This window comes from Micromys minutus (genome assembly GCF_963924665.1).
Source record: "Micromys minutus genome assembly, chromosome: 1".
Lineage (NCBI taxonomy): Eukaryota > Metazoa > Chordata > Mammalia > Rodentia > Muridae > Micromys > Micromys minutus.
This window is the reverse complement of record NC_137969.1, coordinates 228,619,675-228,641,121: the sequence shown is the minus strand read 5'-3', so window position 1 is coordinate 228,641,121 and position 21,447 is coordinate 228,619,675. Positions and strand designations below refer to the sequence as shown.

Below are 21,447 nucleotides of genomic sequence, written 5' to 3'. Positions count from 1 at the left end.
GCAGTTCTCAACCTGTGGGTCATGACCCCTATGACCCCTTTGGGGGAGTCGGTAACCAGATATTCTCCATATCAGATATTTACATTATGATTCATAACAGTAGCAAGATCACAGTTATGAAGTAGCAATGAAATAAATTTAAGGTTGGGGTGTGGGGTGGGGTCACCACAACTTGAGAGACTTAAAAAGGGTCACAGCATTAGGATGTTTGAGAACCACCAGGCTACAAGAAGCTCCAGAGAAAGGGAGCCTTAAATAGCAAGTCAGAGTCATAGGCAGAAGGGTCAAAATGCTTCCGAAACACAAGCCCTGGGGTTCAAAAGCTCTGGGTGAGGGCTCGCCAGCAGGCACAGCAAGCCACAGCATTGCTGAGAAGTATCCCTGCCCTTAGGATGCAGGGCCTTGACTTTGACAATGTGGGGTGGCCCACCTCTGCAAAGGAGGAACCTATAGGGCAGGCTCTGAGGATGACCTACAGCAGGGCGTGAGATAGGTTTGGGGAAGGACTCAGCCAGACTTGCCCTGTTTAGTCTTGCATATGTCCATTACTTAGTGGGTAGGGCAGAGGTTGCACGCGGACCACGCAGACCTGCTGAGCAATGAATGCATTCACACGGGACCCAGGGTCCAGGTCTGCTAGAAGGAACCGATGGAGAGGGAAAGGCCTGCCTGCAGAGTACTGGGGTACTCAGGACACCAGAACCAATCACAGCTCTGCTAGGCTGTGGGCTTACAGCTGCAGTCCATGAGGGGGCGGAGCTGGGAAGGAAGGCTTAGAGAGCAGAAAATAAGGGGTAGGCTTGGACAAGAGTCTCTCAGGGATAACGCGTCAGGACATCGATGTTGGAATAGCAGGAAGGCTTTGGAGGCAGGAAAGTTGGGCGGAGGATAAGGATGCTGGATCAGGAGTAGGTCCAGGATGTCTCAGCATGGTCCAAAGCTATGGCTAGAATTGGCCTGTGCCTAGGTTTGTGGGGTAACTGAGGGCCCAAAGTGTAGGGAGGTGTGGCAGAAGCCAGACACGCTCTTGCCTCAGAGAGAACTCCCCGCACCACAGAGCCCCCAAGAAGAGCAGTCCCAAGGCCTGCAGCCCCTGACCTAAGCCATGTCCTCCAGTTGCGGTGGGCTGAGCTTCTCCGCAGACCTGTCTTCGTCCACGGCCTCTTCCTCTTCTGGCTTCTCAGCACTCCTGACCAGGCCGTCAGGCCCAGATACAGTCCCCAGAACCTTGGTACTGTGCTCCTGAGCTTTGGCTCGGAGGGCTGCAATGCTGTTCTCCCTCAGTTCTTCCTGAGAGATGGCTGCCTGGGCATCCGGGGCCCTTTCCTCCTGCTCCATCTTGTCGAGCTTGGGCAGGGCCTGGCGTTCCACCTCGGGCTTCCTTCCTGACTCGGCGGCTGCCTCCAGCGACTTTTTGTGCATCCCTAAAAAGAATTGTTGGTATTCGGGTTTAGAAAAGCGCCTGGGAAAGCCATCTTGAACTGAAAACAGCAAAGATAGAGAGAGGCCAGAATTAAGGAGGAGCAGAAAGCCTTTCTTCACATCCCACAATCACGTCCCGCAGTTGGACCTGGGGTGGGGGTGGGGTGGGAGGGAGCTGGAAAACAGGCCTTCTACATCAAACTCTTGGGCTTGAGCACCCTTCCCCTTCCCCTGAAACCTGTTCTATACTTTCAGGGCATCCCCCTAACCCTCTGTCATAGGATTCCAGGCCTTAGGACCCCAAGATAAGCTGATGCCTTTATTGGCCTGGATGGCAACCGATGGCGTTTGGGGCAAAGAAGTTTTTGGGCAAAGCTGGAGAGGTAGCCAGAGAGACAAGGGGGTGCCCTCGGCTTACAAAGGGGAGTGTTTAATTCACTGTAAACAAAACCTAGTCAGGGAGAGAGGATCACAGACTCTAGAACAGGGGGAGTCTTGACACCCAGTAGGTAGGTGCAAAGGGTACCCCCCCCATGGCACTCTTGGAAGACCTCTCTGCCATTAAGTCACTGTGGCCCAGGTCTCCCTCCCCAGTGTTTTGTTCCCTCCCCCAGTGGAGCCCTCTTCCCTCACCACAGGGGCGGGGCACCGAGGAAATTGTGGGCTCTTACCCAGTAGCCATGGGGCACAGGAATCCATGATGCCATCCTTGGCCGACTTGAGGATGGACTCTGGCAGGGGGATGGAGTGCCTCACCATGGCCCCATAGAGGCCGTACTCTGCCATGACACTGCTCCGGCCCCAGCACTTCTCCCTCTTCCTCCACTTGGCTCTGCGGTTCTGGAACCACACCTGGCAGTGTGGAGAAGTGGTTAGAGCTGCACTCGGAGAGACCCCGGGCCCAAAGCTCTTTCCCCTGTCTGCCTCAGGGGGCTTGTTAATCCAGCTCCCCTCCTCCACAGAGTCCCTGAGGTGTCTCAGACTCAGGGGGTATTCAGAATAATGGCATCAAGACTCGAGACTACCATGGGCAAAATGGGTCTGTTAGTTGTTTTAAGTCAAAGCCATTCCAGGGAGACGGGCTAGGGACACTTTCAGACAAGCCTCGGCAGGTGGGCAGCACCCAGTGCAGTCCTTAGTTGGCAGCTGAGATGTCCGCACAGGTGCAGAGGACCTTGCAGATCCACACACCTTCAGTGTGCAGGTGTGTCCTGCCTCCGGACACTGCCACAGAACATTGTCATCTATGAAGTTCTGGCTTGAGTACCACATAATGAAATTTAAATTAAAATTAAAAGGCCTAAACCTTATCACATTCTAATTAAGTTTACAATTTTGCATTGGGCCACATTTATAGCTATCCAACCAACAGGCCATGCCTGTAAGAGACTCTCTGGTTTACAAAAGGACAAATTCCAGGGGCTGGAGAGACACCTCAGTGGTTAAGGAACACTGGCTGCTCTTCCAGAGGACCGGGGTTTGATTCCCAGCACCTACAAAAGTTCACAAGCTTCTGCAACTCCAGTTCTGAGGGCTTGATACCCTCTTCCAGCCTCTGCGGGCACCAGGCACACAAGAAGGACACAAAAATACACACAAGCAAGACACCCAAACACATGAAATTATATCTATACACACACACACACACACACACACACAGAGGGGGGGGCAAATTCCCTAGCCCTGTTTTCACCACAGTCCTGGAAGAGCACCAGAGTGTAGGTCTGTGGAGCCCAAAACAGTGGGTGCACCTCCAGCTGTCCGGAGGCAAGCACTCCTCACTGAGCTACATGCCTCTGCAGCCTCCAGGAGGAAATCCAAGCATCCAGTCCGATCAGGGGATCAGGATGTCTCGGTATCCCCCAAACAGCTGCTGACAGAGCCCAGAATTTCTTCAGGCTTGTCCTCAAGGAAGGCAGATGCCCTCCAGGAAACTGGTGGGCCTGGAAGGCTCTGTGGCGATTCTAGACCCATCTGTATCTCAGGGTAGGAACCTAGGAACAGAAAACCAGTTCCTGGGCGCTTTCCACCCACTGGCCTCTGGCGCCCCTTCCCTTCCCTGCGGGCCCCTCCCCCGCCGTGGGCGGCCACGGTATCAGCTTTTGATGAAAAATTGCTCCAGCTCTATTCAGGAGGCGGCAAAAGAAGAGTCACCCCCAGGGGCAGCCCTGGGCTGATTGAAAAATAAGTTAATTTCAGTTTGAATCGATGGGCCTCAGGCACTGAAATATCACGGGAAATTAAAGCGGCTTCTCTCCTGGGAGCCAAGGCATTGACCCGCACTAATTAATGCTGGGGAGGCAGCGATCTCCTTACCACGAGCTGCTCCCCCTCCCCGGGGGACCCCAAACACTTCTCATTTAACTAATTAGACGGGGAAAATTGGGTGTTAATTTGTTTAGGATTCCCCCCCCTATGCTCCCCCCACCCGTTTCGGCAGCTCCCTCCCCGGCCCCCGCCCGGTGCGGGGGCGCGGAAATGAATGCGGGGCTCGCCGGCAGATGGCTGCCCCGGTCACTCTGCAATCTTCTCCGACTTGATTGCTTGATTAGGTCGTTAGCACATTAAAAAAAAAAATTGCTTGCCGTCTGGCGCTGGCGTGATGAGTGGGACGCGCGGCAGCGCCTGGGTAATTTATCTTTTTATACGGCAAAGAATTTGATTTCAATCTGCAGATATATGGGGCGCCTTTGACACCTGTTTAACTCCGCGCCGCTGACAGCTTAACCCTTAAGCTGCCTGGACACCCGGGAACCAAGGCTCGGACGCGGGGCTCCCGAGGCCTTGCTCACTGGCGCTTCCCGCCATCGCCACCAGATGGCGCAGGGGGCGCAGCTCGTCACTTGGCAGACGTCGTCTGAAGTAGGGCTGGCCACACCCAGCAGGGGGCGCTCTTGGCGCTACCCAGCCGTGTTGGTGAGCTACAGGGATGCTCTCCCTTCTGGGAAGACCGCACCTTTCAAAACACCTTCAAATTAACCCATATAGCCATGTTTGCATATCTCTTCTTTGCAAATAGCAGGAGCCTCAAAAATAGGAAAAGGCCAGATGCAGTAGTACATACCTTCCATCCCAACACTAGGGAAAAATGGGGCTCTGTGAGTTCAAGGCCAACCTGGTCTACATGGTGAGTTCTAGACTAGCCACGGTTACGTAGTAAGACTGTCTCAACAAAAATAAAACAAAAATGGGAACGGCACTGCCTCAGAAGCCGTGACTATCCCTAAGCTCTCAGTGACCAAAGCACCTGCCAGAGAGCCACATATCACTGGCTGGAATCTGCAGTTTCTGTTTAGATCTGAGGAGCCAGAAAGCAAAGACCCAAGACCTCCAACACTTTGGGAGACTGCCAGGGGAAAAGAGTTTTTATAAAGTGATGTTCACTAGATAGCTGCCCTCTGGACAAGTGTAGTGAGCCATGAAGATGGCCTATGTCTCACTCCCCAAGGCTGCCTGCCAGGGTGTCTGCCCCGCTGTCTGCTTTCTCGGGGCATGAGGTTTGCCTGGGGCTGGTCTTCTCCCATCTCTCACTTATTAACACTCAGTCATCCTCTCCAAAGTACTCATCTGTTTCGAACTACCTTCTCCCACCAGAGGCAACATCGGAAGGACTCGTGTGCACAAGAATCAGTGGCTTCTGGTTCCCTCAGCCCCTCAGACAAGACAACACAGGGTGAATGGTGACAGATTCCAACCACCAAAAATATGACTGGAAACCATCCAGATGCCCTCATCCTGTCAGGAGCATCCAGAGATAGCCTATTCTGTCAGCAGGAGTACGGTGCTTCGTAAGTCACTTTGGAAATCATCGGGGGTCACAGTTACTTAGCCAGAACACCTGCGGCCAGAGGCTAAGACTTTAGACAGTATACGCAGCCTGGTCAGAAGAGACTGTTAGTAGTTTTTTGGTTTTGGGGGGAGGAATGTTTGTTTATTTGTTTTGGTTTTCAAGACAGGGTTTCTCTGTGTAGCCCTGGCTGTCCTGGAACTCACTCTGTAGACCAGGCTGACCTCTTGCCTATTTAGTTCTGGGATTAAAGGTGATTGAGACCACCACTGGCTGAGATGGCTTGTAGTCAAGAGCTTGTGCTTCTCCTTCAGAGGACCTGAGTTCAGTTCTCAGCACCCACATGCTGGCTCTCAGCCTCCGGGAACTCCAGCTCCAGCGGTAGCCAATGCACACAGAGAAATAAAAACAGATCTTGGAAGAAAGGATGTGTAGCCAGCCAGGAAGGCACGGCCCTGTAATCCCAGAATTTGGGAGGTAGAGACAGAAAGATGAGCAGTTCTAGGCCAGCCTTGGCTATGTAGGAAGTTTAAGACCAGCCCGGATCAAATAAGAGCTTGTCTCAAAAATCAAGAAGGAAGGAAGGACACATGTACCACAAGTGAAAGCAGCTCTGCCCCAGAAGGGTCTCATCATTAGCTCCACCAGCCTGTTGCAAATACACCCTTACCCACACTAAGAGACACCCAGAAATTGCACAAGACCTGGTCTGCTTTTGCCTCAAGTGAGTTTTGATGATGAAATGATTAAGGACCTTTTCATGTTCAGCACAGAGTCTGGATTAGGGATTCTGGAGATGGCGTCATGGAATGGGCAAATACCAGGTGTGAGGTCCAGGGGTTCCGGATGTTCTCGGGGTGCAGTGGGGCTGTGAGGTCGAAAGGGCGGTTTAGGAACTAAAGCCAGGGTACAGGCTTGTTGACCTGTCCTGGGCTCATGAACAGAACCCCCTTTCCAGGTTCTCCTCTGGCAAATGAATCACTGGCGTGAAGGTCGGCTTTTCCCATGACACTCTGGGGGAGGGGGTATGCCAGCCGGTCCTCAATTACAAGTTCCTGGAATGTCTGGCTCTCCATGAAGACCAGATGAGGCTGCAATTTATGGAGGAAACCAGGACGGCCAAAACGATTTCGTTTTAGGGCAGCTGGCATGGAGAATGATGGCTGCCTTGGAGGGAAGGGACAGGGATTAGTGAGCCATTTTCACCCTCCTTCTCTTTCTTGATGGAAGCCACCAGCATGTGCACAGAACTCAGAAGCCACCACACTTGGGCTGGAGAGGTGGCTCAGAGCACAGCCTGAGGTCCTGAGTTCAATTCCCAGCACCCACATGGTGGCTCACAACCATCTGTGATGGGATCTGATGCCAGGCAAGCCTACATGCAAATAGAGTGTTCGTGTACATAAATAGACAAATAAATAAATAACTTTGTGAAAAGTCACTATGCTTGGTCTGAGCCAAAAGCAGTCAGAACTGAAAGGTGCTATGTGGTCTTAGGTTTTTCAAACAAAGATCTGCAATCGGCCTTAGGTACCCATGTCAGTGGGCTCAACACCTGAGTGTATTCTGCAAATGTGTGTGCACGTGCAAGTGCCCATGTATGCACATGTTGGGTGTCAGGTGCCTTCCTCTGTCACACTTTATCCTTTTTTGTTTTTCTCAAGACAGGGCTTCTCTGTGTAGCCTTGGCTGTCCTGAAACTCACTCTGTAGACCAGGCTGGCCTCAAACTCATAGAGATCTGCCTGCCTCTGCCTCCCGAGTGCTGGGATTAAAGGCTTATTGCCACCACCACCTGACCCATCTTATCTTTTGACACAGGGTCTCTCACTAACCATAGAGCTCACGGACTCCCTAGACTGGCTGGCCAGTGAATTCTAGGCCATCTTCACCTCTCACAGATGCATGCTGCCACATCTGGCTTTCTACACTAGAGACCAGACACGCTTGCACATCAAACATCTTACCCACTGAGCCATCTCCCTAGCCCTACAGATGCTTGCATGTGTGCCAGTAATCCCAAAGTAGCCTGGTGTAACAGCTACATACATAGTATGTCTATTTCATACTATAATTAACTGCTGGTTTAAAGCACACACAAGGATGTATATACATTATGTATAAATTCTATGCTTTTTTTCCACCCCTATCTAATAGTAGAAGCTAGAGACTAACATATGCTAGGCAGGTGTTCTGCCATTTGCTACGTCACCGTCTCTGTCATTTTATGAAGGGACGTGAGCATTCCTGAGGAGAAAGGCTAGAACTAACCCCCCTCCAACAATAAGGGACAATTGTGTCACATCTCAGGGTTATTTGAAGTAATTAAATGACATAAGTGGAGAGTGCCTAAAGTCAGTGCTGGTTATACAGATAGTGCTCAATAATTGCTTGCTCTTATGACTTCAAAGGAGACCCAGAAAATCATTGGGAGTCTGCCTAAAGGGCAGGTTAATCAGTGGTATTACCTATCCCTCTGGCCTCCTACACTTGCCTTTACAGATGATAACAAGTGTAGGCAAAGGCAGCAAGGCAAGAGCTAACTTCAAGGCCTTAATCTCCCTGCCCCCCACACACGGATGGAGCCTGGGCCTTACAGATGCTCCATTATTGTACATGCAAGCTGTGTTCCAACCCTAAGACTTTCCTTTCCTTCTTTGTGTGTGTGTGTGTGCGTGTGTGCATGTGTGTGTGCTTACTTGTCTCCATATGCAGCATGTCCATGAAAATTCCTACAGAAACCACAAGAAGACATCACATTCTCTGGAAATGGAGGTTGAGGGCGGCCAGATATTGGTGTTGGGACAGAACCCAAGCCTACTTGCAGAAGCAAATACTCTGAACTGCTGAGCCAGCTCCCCACTGGGCTTTCAGCATTCTACTTCTGACAGCCTCTGGTTTCCCTTCTTGTCATCTGAAGGTCCACCCAAAACACCTGGCTGAAACTCAACATTTCCGATTATAGTCCAGTCTCGAATGCCGGTGTAAGGCATGGGGTCTGGTGCTGCTACAGATTCAGATGCTGAATACTGGCCTCCAAATTGCCCTCCACCACCTCGAGGAAACTCCCAAGTACATGAGCTTTTGTTGTGTGAACCCTGCTCCCCGGCTTAACTGGTTAATAAAAGGCTAAAGCCTGTGATTGGGCAGCAGATAGAGGTAGGCAAGTTTTCAGTTACCTGGTTGGCAGAAGACAGAAGAGAGAAGAAAGGACGCAGCGAGAAGAGGAAACCACCAGAGGAAATGGACCATGAGCAGGTGGACATATGAGAAACAGCAAGTGGCAAGGGACATATGGCTGGCATGTAAGTTAGGGCAGCTCCAAAACCTGCCCAATCTGGGCTCATGGCTTGTAAGCAACATACCTGGATTGTGTGTCTCTTATACAGGCTAGCTAGAATTTATAATTTATTGAGGATTTATATGCCACCAATGCCTGTCCTCACCAGAGCTGGTACAGATACTCAGTGTCTACGCTAGAGATTGATGCTTCACCCACGGCTGTCAAGGAGGCCGACACACATCCTCTCACCTCCTAGACTCCAAGAGCATCCTGCCTCTTAATTCTTCTATGTGACCACCTACTGGGAAGGCTTGTGGGGGTGGGGGAATTAAATAAGCAGCGTGTGGGGAATGCTCAGCACGTAGTGAGAACCGGAAGGGACCAGCTGGGGGATTCTGTGAGCTACAGTGCTATGTGGTAGTCTCTTTCCAACATCAGCCTTAGGGTCACGGGAGAGGTCCTCCTGCCTCCCTCCCTGATGAGTTCATAGCACCATTTAAGCCTCTCCTTTCCTATTGAGCCCACAAAAATCCCTGGCGGTCCTGTTCAGTTTTACATTTTGGTTTCTCTGTCATGGAAATCTGGTCCAGTGAGGACCTCACAGAGAGCCTGACAAAGTTTCCAAAGTGCTACAAATGGCCACCAGGTCTGGAGACCCAAGCAAAGCCTAGCCCTTTTGTTTGCTTTATATTAGATAAGACTCTGGTAGCCCAAGTTGAAGTTCTTAGATTGCTGAGGGTAACTGTGAACTGAAGGAACTGTGATCCTTCCATCTTTATATACCAAATACTGCTTTGCTTTTTAAGATTTTTTTTATTTTTTAATTTTATGTGTATCTGTGGGTGCCTGCATGGAACTACGTGTGTGTCTAGGTCAGTAGATACCAGAAGAGTAGGGCAGATCCTCTGAAACTCGAGGAACACACACCGCCACGTGGGGGCTCTGAACCAATCCCAGGTCCTCTGAAAAAGGCATCAAGTGCTCCCCCCCTTCCTTCCTTCTTTTTTTCTTTCTTTGTTATGTTTTTTGAAACAGGGTTTCTCTGTGTAGCCCTGGCTGTCTCTGAACTCTCTCTGTAGACCAGGCTGACCTCCAATTCAGAGATCCGCCTGCTTCTGCCTCCCAAGTGCTGGAATTAAAGGCATGAGCCATCACTGCCAGGCTAGCAGCGAGTACTCCTAACTCCGGAGCCAACTCTCCAGACCCCTGGTTTATTTTTAGTGTTGCTGTTTGAGATCAGGTCTCATGCCATCCCAAGGTCATAATGAGGCTGAGGATGACCTTGAATTCCTCCCCTTACTCAGTGCTACAGGCACAAAACCTGGTCTATGTGGTGCTGCGCATATTAGGCAAGCACTCTACCAACTGAGTACCATTTCCAACCCAAGGCTTTAAACTCTATCCTCCAGCCTCGGCCTCCGAGGGCCTGGCTTCCACCTTATCTCAGTCAAGACTCAAAGATCAAGCTTGTCATGGTCTCTGATGTCCAGTAGGGGGCAGCTTTGAGCACATGTCTGGGCGTCTGCAAGCAGCATTCTTCTGTCTACCATGAACAAGTTCTTTCTTTCCTTTCCCCATACCAAACTGCACTTTCTTCCACTCCTTTCCTTTAAGATTTGTTTATTTATTATTATATTTATGTGAGTACACTGTAGCTGTCTTCAGACACACCAGAAGAGGGCATCAGATCCCATTACAGATGGTTGGGAACTACCATGCCATTGCTGGGAATTGAACTCAGGACCTCTGGAAGAGCATTCAGTGCTCCAGCCCCTCTCCCACTCCTGTTAACCCACTGTCAACCATATCTTAAGCCTGAAAGCTGGTGTTTTCTGCTGACTGCACACAGGAGAGATTTAAAATATGGACATCGAGGCCCTACTACAGACCCGCTAAATATACATATGTATGGGGATGCCACAGGGGCATTCTAAAGAGCTGGTTGTCTGTGAATACAAAGGCCCTGGGTTCAATCCCTGACACTGTAAAAAAATATAAATAAGGAACTGGACTCATGGCTCAGCCGTTAAGAGAACATGCTGTTCTTGCAGAAGACCTGGGTTCAGTTCTCAGCACCCACATGGTGGCTCACAATCATCTGTAACTCCAGTTCCAGGGGATCGGACACCCTCTTCTGGCCCCCAAGGATACTACTACACACACACACACATACAGGCAAAACACCCATACACATAAAATAAAAATAAACAAGGCAGGTGGATCTCCGTGAGTATGAGGCCAACTTGGTCTACAGACAGAGTTCTAGGACAGCCAGGATTATACAGAGAAACCCTGGATCAAAAAAAAAAAAAAAAAAAAAAAAAAAAGATAAAAGAGCAAGCAAATAATTGGAGAACACAGCCGCTCCGGGCACACACTTGCCTTTCACCCTAGCCCTTGGGAGATGCTAGCTGAGGGTCATTGGTTGTCAGCCTAGCTCCAAATTCAAGGAAAGACTACGTCTCAAGGAAATGAGACCTGGAGTGACACCTGACATCCCTCTCGGGTCTCTGGAAACATGTCTGAGTGTATGTACCACCCCCCCACATACACACATGCATCTTTACGCAAGCATACTCAAACACACACACACACACACACAAATTGAAGATAAAAATTAAATTTTCAAAAAGAAAAAAAAAGATATATTTTAAAAGAGGGCCAAGGAAGGGTGAGCTGGAGAGATGGCCTAGTTTTTAAGAGCACTTGCTACTCTTGCAGAGGACCCAGGTTCAGTTCCCAGGGCTCACGTGGTGGCTCACAACCATCTGTAACTCCAGTTCCAGAGGATCCAACGCTTTCTTCTGGCCTCATCAGGCACCATGCACCCAGTTGAACATATAACATAAAAATAAAATGAAACAAAACGAGAAATCTAAAAAAATCAATCAAACAAACAAACAAACCATAGGGCCAGGAGTATGTGTGGCTCCGTGGCTGAATGTTTGCCAAACACAGGCATGGCTCTTGGTTCAATCCCTAGCATCAGAAACAAAACAAAAACAAACCATATATATAACCTTCTCTTATAATCAACCTCAGAGAAAATAAATTTGTCTGGAAATCCATTTCCTACTCCCCAGGACTGACACCTAGAAGAAACTCCCAGAATGTATATTCTAAATTTGATACATCGAAAGGGTTGTATGGTCAAATATACTGTGGTGACTTAGACTCTCTCCTTGCCCTGTTGTGTACCACACCACTCCATTCCCAGCCTACAGCGGCCCAGTGAGACCTGGCTCCCTGTCTCTGTCATTTACCCTAATTATTATGGTTTTTATAGGTAGTGTCATTTCATCTCATGTTATAGCAGTTAACCTGGGCTCAAAGCCTTGGTTCCTTACTGACTTTACATCTCAGGCCCTCAGTTTCTTCATCCAGGAAATGGGTATGAAATCAACACCATCCTCATTGGTGCTGAAGGATGAAATGTCACAAGGCATGACAGGCACTTACTAAAGAGTAGATGTCCCCCAAGTCACAATACCTTTAACAAGTTAGGAGTCTGGGGAAATGTTATTATTATTTTTACAGATGAGTCTTTTGAGGCTCAGCCTGTGACTTGCTGGCAGTGAAAGAAAGGATGGAATGCTAGGTGTGCACCGTGGGCTGTCGTTAGGGTTAGGAAGGGAGTTCAGCTGTTCTAGGAGTTTACTTGGCATGGATGAGCTGGGGCTAAGTTCCCCAACTTTCTACTTTAGACTGATAAAATCTCGTTGGCCTGCATTTCCATCCCAGCAATGGCAGCTTAAAGCCCGGTGAGAGCTGGTGATCCTGATTTGGAGGTTGCTCCTGGTAGCCCAGGGGTTGGGTGCTGGCCACCTGTAAGCCTCTGAGTCTAATGACCCCTCCCTCTCTTACACGAATGCACGTGTACACACACACATGCAGAAACGTACACTGGAGCACACACAAGGAAATACACACATTGCACACGGACACACTCGTGTACACTTGCACACACATGAGGACACACACACACAAACACACTCAGGCACACACACAAGCATGCACACACAGGGCACACAGCGGTATCAGTCTTCAGCTACATCAGTCTCTCCTGATGGGCATGCCCAGACCCCACTCCTGACTTCAAGCCACCTTGGTTCTTTCAGATTTGGGTTCAGCTTCTTCATACCCAAGAAGCCCAGGGCAGAAAGGGGGTTTTAGGACAGACCTGGTTCCCAGTCTTCCGTCCTCTGCTTACTAGCTATGGAGCACCGGAAGCTACTGACCTGCATTTTCACAGTTCTAAAGGGGGTGGCTGGTCCCTTCCCTGCCACCTGTCACCAAGACTTACTGAGAGCAGGGGATTCATGTCTGTCACTGCTCCGAGTTCTGTTCACGTGCAGCCCGCACAAAGGGCAGGGCCCACTCTAGTGACATTGATACAAGGAGGTTCTGGGAGAGGACTGGCTATGAGCTCTGGAGTTTGGCTCTGGAATCAGTGTCACCAGCCACTACCTACACCACCATGCCTTGCCTGTGTTCACCCTCGGGACGTGAACACTTCTCCGAAAAGCCTGGAATTGTTACCAATACACATCAAGCCACCTGACTCACAAACACCCGCAGGGGGCAGCACTTAGCCATGTGGTGCCCAGAAGATTGGCAAGCTCATCTGTCCTTGTATCCACCCATCACAGCCCCAGAGAAATACATGCTCTAATTTCCACCTCTCTCCACACCAGTTACTCGACTTCCAACACCTCTCTATAGACAACCTCCAAGTGACAGTGAAGCCTAGTCTGGGGCTGCTGGGGCTTTTGCAGAGCAGTGCAGTTACTAGGCAGATTCCAGCTTCCACCAATCCTGCCCACAGCACAGAACCGTAGCTAAATGGAGTTTAGACTGTATACTAAGAGAGACAGAGGCTCCTTTTTCTTAATGAGCAGTACAAATGTGGACCTGTCAGCAATGGCCTCGAAGCCACTTGTAACGGCCAACGTGATGCTAATGAAGCCCAGGAGGAGATGACTGGACCAACCAGAGCTTAGATTACAGCACACTCCCTCCTCCGCACATGTACGCACACACAAACGATTTGGAGTCACACCCAGATCATTCCCACCAGAACTCAACTGAGAGAGAATAAGTAGTTCCAGGTCTCTATAGATGAGCACACACTGTTTATGAATAATTGAGCTTATTGTGAGTGTCGATGTCTAGAGCCCTGAGCTGAAATTCCAAATCGATTTCCAGGGAAAGGAAAAACATCTCCTGGCCTTGAGTTTACTCTCTGATTCTCTAGTCAGTCTGAGCAACTCCTTTGCCTCCTTCTGTCATTCACCTGGGTTGCTCCCCTTCACTTGCTGACAGAAAGGCTGTCCAGTAGAGACAGAGAGGAGATGCTAGCCAGGCAACAGCATCAGGAACTCAGAACCCGATTACCCCAACCCCTGCCAGTTGTGTAGGAGCAGTAATCTACCCTCTGGACCATTCAGGAGTGACTTTCATTTAAGGCTAAGGTCTAACTGGAATCAGATCTTCTGGAAATAATCCACCCATCCCTCTCAAATCTCTAGCCTCATGGTGTGTATCCTGGGCTTTCTGGGGTAGGGAAGATGTTTTGGCTGGGAGCACTGCCCCCCGTTCATTTTTACCACAGGAGAGTACCTAGACCAGAAAGTGGCTAATTTATGCCACATGACTGCCTAGAAGAGAAGGATGGGCTTGGTGGGTCCCACTAGTCCCGGCAGAGGGCACAAATGTGCAATCAGCCACGTTCAGGGCCAAACCAGGGAGAAGCACTGAGCAGGAGGGGCAGGCAGGAACACAGAGCTACAGCTGGAAGTGGTGTCAAGGAATAAGACTGACTAGGAAAGACAATATTTCTTCAAGGGGAGGAGAGAGGAGGCGGAGAAGCTGACCAGGGTTAGAGGCAAAAGCCAGCTCCTCCTTCTCAGCCACCCAAAGGTGCCTGGTCCTACCTTTGGTCTCAGAACAGTCATGTGCTATGGTAGATGTCCCCACCCGCCATCAAGTCTGTCTCTCATCACCAAGCCTCAGGGTCTCTATAATGTGCTCTCAGGAAGTTACCATCTGTATTTTGTTCATTTAGGGTGGGTTTGGTTTCTCAGTGGCTGGGTATAGAACCAAAGACCTTATCCATGCTAGGCAAAACATTCCACCGTTGAACTTTATCTCTAACCCAGGAAGCCTATGCTTTAGAAGAGCCAGCAGGGCTTATCCTGTCCTCCTGTGGCCTGCTTACATGGTAGGTATTCAGCAAATATCTGTCAGCTTAATGGGCTTAAATAACCTGTTTTTACTGAGGACAGGGTCACTGGCAAATGATTCTCCCTCTGGGGAAGAGCACAGATCATGAGAGGAGGGCCCCTGGCCCTGGGATATACATGTCCCCAGGTGGCTGGATTGGTTAGGGACTATTTATTACCTGTATCCTGTCTTCTGGCAGCTCTGTCTTCATGGCCAGCATCTCCCGGGCGTAGACATCTGGGTAGTGAGCTTCATTGAATGCCTTCTCCAGCTCCTCTAGCTGGTAGGAAGTAAAGATTGTCCTGAGGATAGCAAGATCAGAACTTAGAACCCTGGAAATGAGAGAGCCTGCCTTGGAGAACATAGGTTATTTCTCTCCTGTGTCTTGGTCATAATCATTTCTCCTTCCCTCTGTCTCTCTGTCTCTGACTCTCTCTACCTTTGTCTCTGTCTCTTTCTGTCTCTCTCACTGTCTCTCTCTCTCTCACACACACATACACACATGTAAAAATGCACACTCACACATATACATTTATGCACCTCCCATGAATGCACATTCATATACAATGACCTTCTAGACACTTCTTTATTGGGGGAGAGGTCCCCTATTATCTTGGTGGCGGGCATTACTTCAGTGACATTTCACTCAGAATTTTTCTGGAAGCACTCTAGTTGGAAAGTATGATAAGAAAATTCTAGAAGATAGAAAATCAGTCTTTCTCCCCTGTGAGCCAAAGAGGACATCTCATCAAAGGAACATTCGTCTAGGGAATAAAACCTTGGCTCACTGGACCTGCCTCCTATGTCCCTCCCCAGTCAAAGGTAAAGATTCTCTTCCCCTAAAGGCAGAATGCAGCCTCAATTTCTGCATTTGTCTCATGAGAACAGAGTCAGGAGTTACACAGACCTGACACCCCACCCCTCCCTCCCTCCCTAACTCCCTCCTTCCCTTCTTTTCTCCCTCCCCCATACCTGAGCTTTCTCTCTATCACCCAGACCAGCCACATAGCTTCAGCTGTTCCCAGGTTGTATGAGGGTGGACCATTTCCTCTCCTGCCCCCAGAATGGGTCACACTGTCTCATGTAAAGAACCTTTCGTTAAAATCTCCCATCACTCGGAAGGCAGAAACAGGGCCAGTCTAAGCTACACAGTGAGTTTCAGCACAGCCTATGAAGAGAGACTCTGTCTCAGAAATAAAACAAAACGCAACAAATCAAACAGAAAAGCTACATTCTTTCACCTGGGGAACATGTGCAAAGAACAAGCCTACAGTTTTAAGGGCTTCATAACCGCCCCACCCCCTTGTAAAATAAACTAGAAACCACAGGTGCAAACTCCTCTAGGATTTTACACTCGCTGCATTTTCCCTGACCTTTACCTTATATCCTCACCACAGGTTGGGTGTCTACAAACAGAACTTGTACAAAGTGGAACATCCCCTCTTGATTCTGAGTTTTGGACCCTGGGACCAGCACTGGGTTTATTATGGGATGTCTCCCTGCTGCGTCTTCGCCTTCTCCCAATGCACAGAAAACTCCCATTTTCTGTACCAATATGGACTTTAATATTTCCAGGGATATTATGGTGTATGAGGAGAGAAGGTTGTGCTCTTTATAAAGGAAAACTAGTCTAATTTTAAATTATTTTCTATATTCTCTTGGTAATTCATAAACTGGGTGTAGGAGTGACGCCTTTAATCCTAAGGCAGATTTCTATGAGATAGAAGCCAGCCTGGTGCACATTATTAGGCTAGACAGTGAGACCCTGTATCAAAACAAAACAAATAAAGAAAAAAGACAGAAAGAAGTTAGTTATTCAGGATTTTGAACATCTGTTACCCTCTGTTTCTCTTCTGACACTTGCTGAAAATCTTCTGAGCAGATCATCAAAATACGAAAATCCCTTTTAAAACCAGGGAAACTGAGGAAAGCAGCTACTGTGGCCAGGCTGAAACCCAAGAAGGGAGATGGCTCTTGGTCATTTAGAGTTACACAAAGGCCTTTCTGTACTTGGAAAGAGTCCATTCAAGAAACAAACTAAAGTCAGGTGCAGTGGGGACTGGTCTGTGTCACTTGCACAGTGGGGGATGGGGGAGGATGACGGCAAGTTCAAGTCCAGCTTGATCACCATAGTTCAGGCCAGCCAGAAGTACACTTCAAGAAGAAGTAAAAAAATAAGCTAAAAAGAAAGGAAGGAAGGAAGAGGAAGGAAGGAAGGAAGAAGGGAGGGAGGGAGGAAGGAAGGAGGGAGGAAGGAAGGAGGGAGGAAGGAAGGAAGGAAACCTTAAGTTCTCTAAGATTCCCCCCATTCCTACCTCAGAACTGGTCCTCCCACTGATGACCACATACTCTTCAGGGGGATCCCCTTCTCCGACCCAATGACCCAAAGTCTGCTCTGACTGAGGCAGAGCCCAAGAACTCTTACAGGAGGATCTGCAGTTTCCCTAAGAAAAAATCCCAGAGCCAGGCCACCACTGCTGCTGTATCCCTGGTCTCCCCCCAAGTCCTGCTATAACTGGTTTGTTTCCTGCAGACAAAATGTCTCTCATCACGGATTCCAGGGTCTTTTCCTCAAAATCCTCAGAGGACAGATGCTCGGGGAAATGTGTTTTGTTTTGTTTTTCTACCCCCACCCACCATGCACCCCAGCATTCTGTCCCCATTCTTCTATTCAATTATCTGCTGCCTTCATGCACCGGAAATAAGAAAGAAAAAAAAAAAAAAAAAACAGGGTAGATAGTTTTCTGATGTTGGTGAGCTATTGTTCTAATCCACCAATCTACCAAAACCCAAACCATTTCTCTACCAGAAAGGATGGCAGATAAACAGGGACTTTAGGCATGGACTTGTGGCTAGGGCTACCTGGTTTTTCACTCCAAGTTTGGGGGTGAGGATGCTCTTTCCAGGACTCTCAATGCCACCCCCCTTCCACCACAGCTACCCTTGTGACAGCTAAGGAGGATTCCTTTAGGACCCGCCAGACATAGATATATAGATACTGTTTTAGCTAATATTTATTGGATGATGTTTTTAAAAGACCAGGGACTAGATTAATATTTTTTTTCTGTTTAAAATAAACTGGTCTGGCAAGATGGCTAAACATGATAAAGGCGCTTGCTGCAACCTTGGAGAGTCCCTGAGACCCACAAAAAAAAAAAAGTGAAAGGAAGACAATTAACTAAGTCAAGTTGTTCTCTGATCAAGTGTGATCGAACTCCACCCCCACCCGCACATTAGGCGCTTGCACAACTTAGTAACAATTAAGAGATTTTTTTTTTTAAAGAAAACAAACAAAACCAAAGCAAGCAGCAGTTTTCAGGGAATGAATGAACTTGAGGTTCCCCTGCGAAATCCAAGCTGAACCTGTTCTGAGGTCAGTCGGTAGTGATCTTGTCCGGGGATGGGGCTAGGGAAATAAATGCAAGACCGGGAGAAGCACCCAGAGAGAGGACACACAGCCTGAGACCAACCCCGGGAGAGAAAACAGGAACACAAGCCAGAGTGCGAGGCAGTGGGAAAATGTTCCTGTGGTCGCCCCACTGGGGTTGGGACAGAGAAAAGTGGGAAACTGTCCTGCTGAAGACTGGACAGCACCTAGAAACAGCAACCCCAGAAACTCAACTCAGTCTTTTTGGTTTTGTTTGTTTGTTTGGGCTCCCTTGCCCTTTTTTTCCCCTTAAAAATCTCCTCAAAGATTTCCGCTAGGAAGGGATTAGTGTTGACGCTCAACTGAGCTGAATAAAGTCTGAACCCCCACCCCCGTGGGGTCAGGGGATGAAGAAAGCATACTTCTTAGGACAAACCATTGAATTTTTAACTTTGGATAAGCAACGTCCGTTTAAAGACCCTGTTCTCATTTTTAAAAATATGTGTGTGTATGTATCTGCTTATTAGTATATGCACGTGGTGCCCCAGTAGGTCAGAAGAACGCATGGGTCCCCTGGAGCTGACTAGCCCTCCTTAGCCTGACACCAAAGCAGTCCACCCCACTGCGATCTCGATCTCGGCTGGTAAAACCAGCCACGTTCTTCCCCATCTTTCAGACTAGAAAACTGAGGCTCCCGGAAGGATAGCGGGAAGGATAGCGACCCGCTCAGTGGCACGACCGAGCAGAGGTCCAGCTGCGTCACTGAAGTTTGGGGGGAACAGACACCTGGGGCAATGTGAGAGGGTTGAGGGGCATGGATCTGGCTCCAGCCGGAGGTGGGAGTCTATCTGTTCTCTACAGGGTCTGCGTAGCTCTCGGACCTGGTCGGTGCAGAGATCTGGGGTCGCCGACGCCTCTCCTGCTCGGGTCTGGCCCAACCCGGCCTTTCCAGTCTCAAGCACAGGAGAAAGCCGAAATGCTGCAGCTGCTCTGGCTGACATTCAGTCACCCTCACCGGATGCCAGGGCCCAGGACAGGCTCCTGCTTACAACGCAGGTATCTTTGCCCCGGTGCAGCCTGGGGATGGGGTCACATCTGTGATCCGCAGAAAACGACATCTGGGTCACCCGGCCCGGGACGAGATAGCTGGGAATCAGAGCAAGAAAAGACTGCGTGTCTCTTACCTGTGTCGCCGCTTCTTACGTTTCTTGGTCTGGTTTAAAGCCGATTTGGACATTTTTCGGTCACTGGAGGAAACATCTTCAGAATCTGAAAAGCGAGCGGAGAGGCAGGGAGCCATATGCGGAGTGCGCTCCGTAGCGCCGAGTAAACGGTGAGGACCCCACCTTCTGCAGCCTCTGGGAACCGTGCAGGCCTGTGGTCCCTCTCGGGTCCCGGCCACCATCCCCATCCCTACGCCCAAATTGACCCTCTCCAGGTCGTCTCCTGAGACCACAGATTTTGAATAAATTTCGTTGCAAGAGAGCCCAAGGCCAGGGCGCGCTGGAAGGTAGGGACTTGGAGAACGAAGCAGGCACTGGGGTTGCAGGGACCCCCCCCCCCGCTGTCCTCCCAGCCTACAGCCCCTAAGTCCCAGATCCAAAAGTTGACCCAAAGGATTACAGGCTTGTTGCAGGGGATCTGGGGTCCTGGAAAGGACTGGAGAATGCGAGTTCGCTGTCTCTTTTTGGCACCCCACAAAATGGTTTTCTGTTCGAGTTCAGAGAGCCTGCGATGAACCACTTTTCGTTGTCCTGCTACGTTTAACACATAATAATGGCACGAAAAGTCTGGGGAAACACTCAGAGCCGGCGAGCTAGAACACACCGCCAGGAAAGTGGCCCTGACAAGGCGAAAGGAGCCAGGGTCCCCGAGCCAGAGAAAAATCAGGATCCAATACACGGTTGCCGCTTAGACTTTATCTGATCGCTGCTCTTTGGGTGCCGTGGTGGCCTTATTTTCCCAATTCGTAGTGGGAGGAAATCGAACCTTAGCTAAGCAATACAAGGGGGTTGGAATCGAGAAACTGGGAGGAAGGGGAGACAACTTTGGACAGGGCCAGGAGCCAGGGCTGGCCCTTCCTTCCTGTCCTGCTAGCTCCAGGACCAGCATCGGGCTTCAGGAGAGCGGGTCCTCCCCAAGGCCTGAGCCTCAGTGGAGCAGTGGAGCTAGGGCCCTCCAACTAGCCCCAAGGAAAATGATGCGACAGGACTCGGCCACCCCGGAGTCAACATCTACTGGGGCCCCAAACCGATATTCGATCGTGCACGAACTGACACTAGGGCCCAAGAACTGAGCAGGGGTCGTACAAGCTGAATCTGAAAACCCTTGGAGTTCGGGTCCGCTAGCCCGGGCTCGCTGACTTTAGGCCTAGGCTGAGATTCCCTTGACCTGCAGGAACTTTTCCTCCCGGGGGAGGTCGGGGCAAGCAGGCGAGAGCCTACAGCTCCGGACTGCGACGTTCCCAAACAGTGTGGCGGGCAAGCAGCCTCGCCCCTCACCTACCGGAGCTGGCCGTCTGGCTGGTATCCAGCGGCCCCGACGCTCTGCTCAGTGGCTGCAAGTGGACGCTCTGCGGATCGGACAGCACTTCCAAGAAGGTGGGCTGTGCGTAGAAGCCGGGAAGCCCCCCGGGTCCCAGAAGCCCCATGCTGCCCACTCCTGCCGGGCTGAGAACCGAGCGAGCAGCTAACAAATGCCCGGGGGCCAGACCGTCGAGGGCAGCCCGCGGGTGGGAGCTGGGAGGCTCCTTGTTCAAGCCTAGGATCTCCTGGATGCCGAACCCTGTGCACCTGGCCGGGGCACCCCCCGAGGTACTCTTGGCCACTGTCTCGGATTTGGGCTTGCTCAGCGTTTCCCCCGCTTTCCCCGTCATCTCCCGGTTCTTTGGAGGGGCTGAGGCCGCGGGTCTTTTGCTCCCCAAGCCCCCCCGCCGGGCTCCCCGCTTCGTGAAGTTGGTCCCAGGTGCCCCCTCCGGTGTCTAATGCTCTGGAGCCCCAAGGAGATTCCCTTTTTATCCAACCAGGCGGCAGCCCAAGTGGGGTCAGAGCTGAACAGCCAATCACCGGGGCCAGGAGCGATTAGGAATTCCAAAAACCTGGCAGCTCCAGTACCGAGTACCGAGTACCGAGGGGCCAGGGCGCTCCAGGCCCAAGTGTGGTGGGCTCTGCAGGGTGCCCTTGCAGGGACAGAGGTGAAACAGCCAGTTTTGGGGTTGTTCCAGGAGACACCGTGGATAGGGGCTTTGAGTTGTATAACCTGACTGGGACCAGTGCCAAGGTTAGCTGAGACAGATATCTGAGGTAGGGTTGGGGGTGTTGAGAAGGTCTGCAGGCAAGGGCTAGGAGACCTCCTCCCTCCCCTAACT

At 50.3% G+C, this 21,447-nt stretch overlaps 1 protein-coding gene across 2 annotated transcripts; it reads right to left on the bottom strand.

Moving 5' to 3' along the window:
- Nucleotides 1-1,098: 1,098 nt before the first annotated feature.
- On the bottom strand, nt 1,099-20,955 carry VSX2 (visual system homeobox 2; the record flags this gene model as incomplete). Of its 2 annotated transcripts, none has more annotated exons than XM_080925727.1 (5): nt 1,099-1,481; nt 2,094-2,274; nt 14,892-15,015; nt 19,265-19,349; nt 20,586-20,955. In XM_080925727.1, 5 exons carry the CDS (start codon nt 20,953-20,955, stop codon nt 1,099-1,101), a joined length of 1,143 nt encoding a protein of 380 aa, XP_080781853.1. The 2 variants fall into 2 exon arrangements, with proteins under 2 accessions (XP_080781853.1, XP_080781854.1); XM_080925728.1 differs by having other exon boundaries at nt 1,099-1,424.
- Nucleotides 20,956-21,447: the final 492 nt, after the last annotated feature.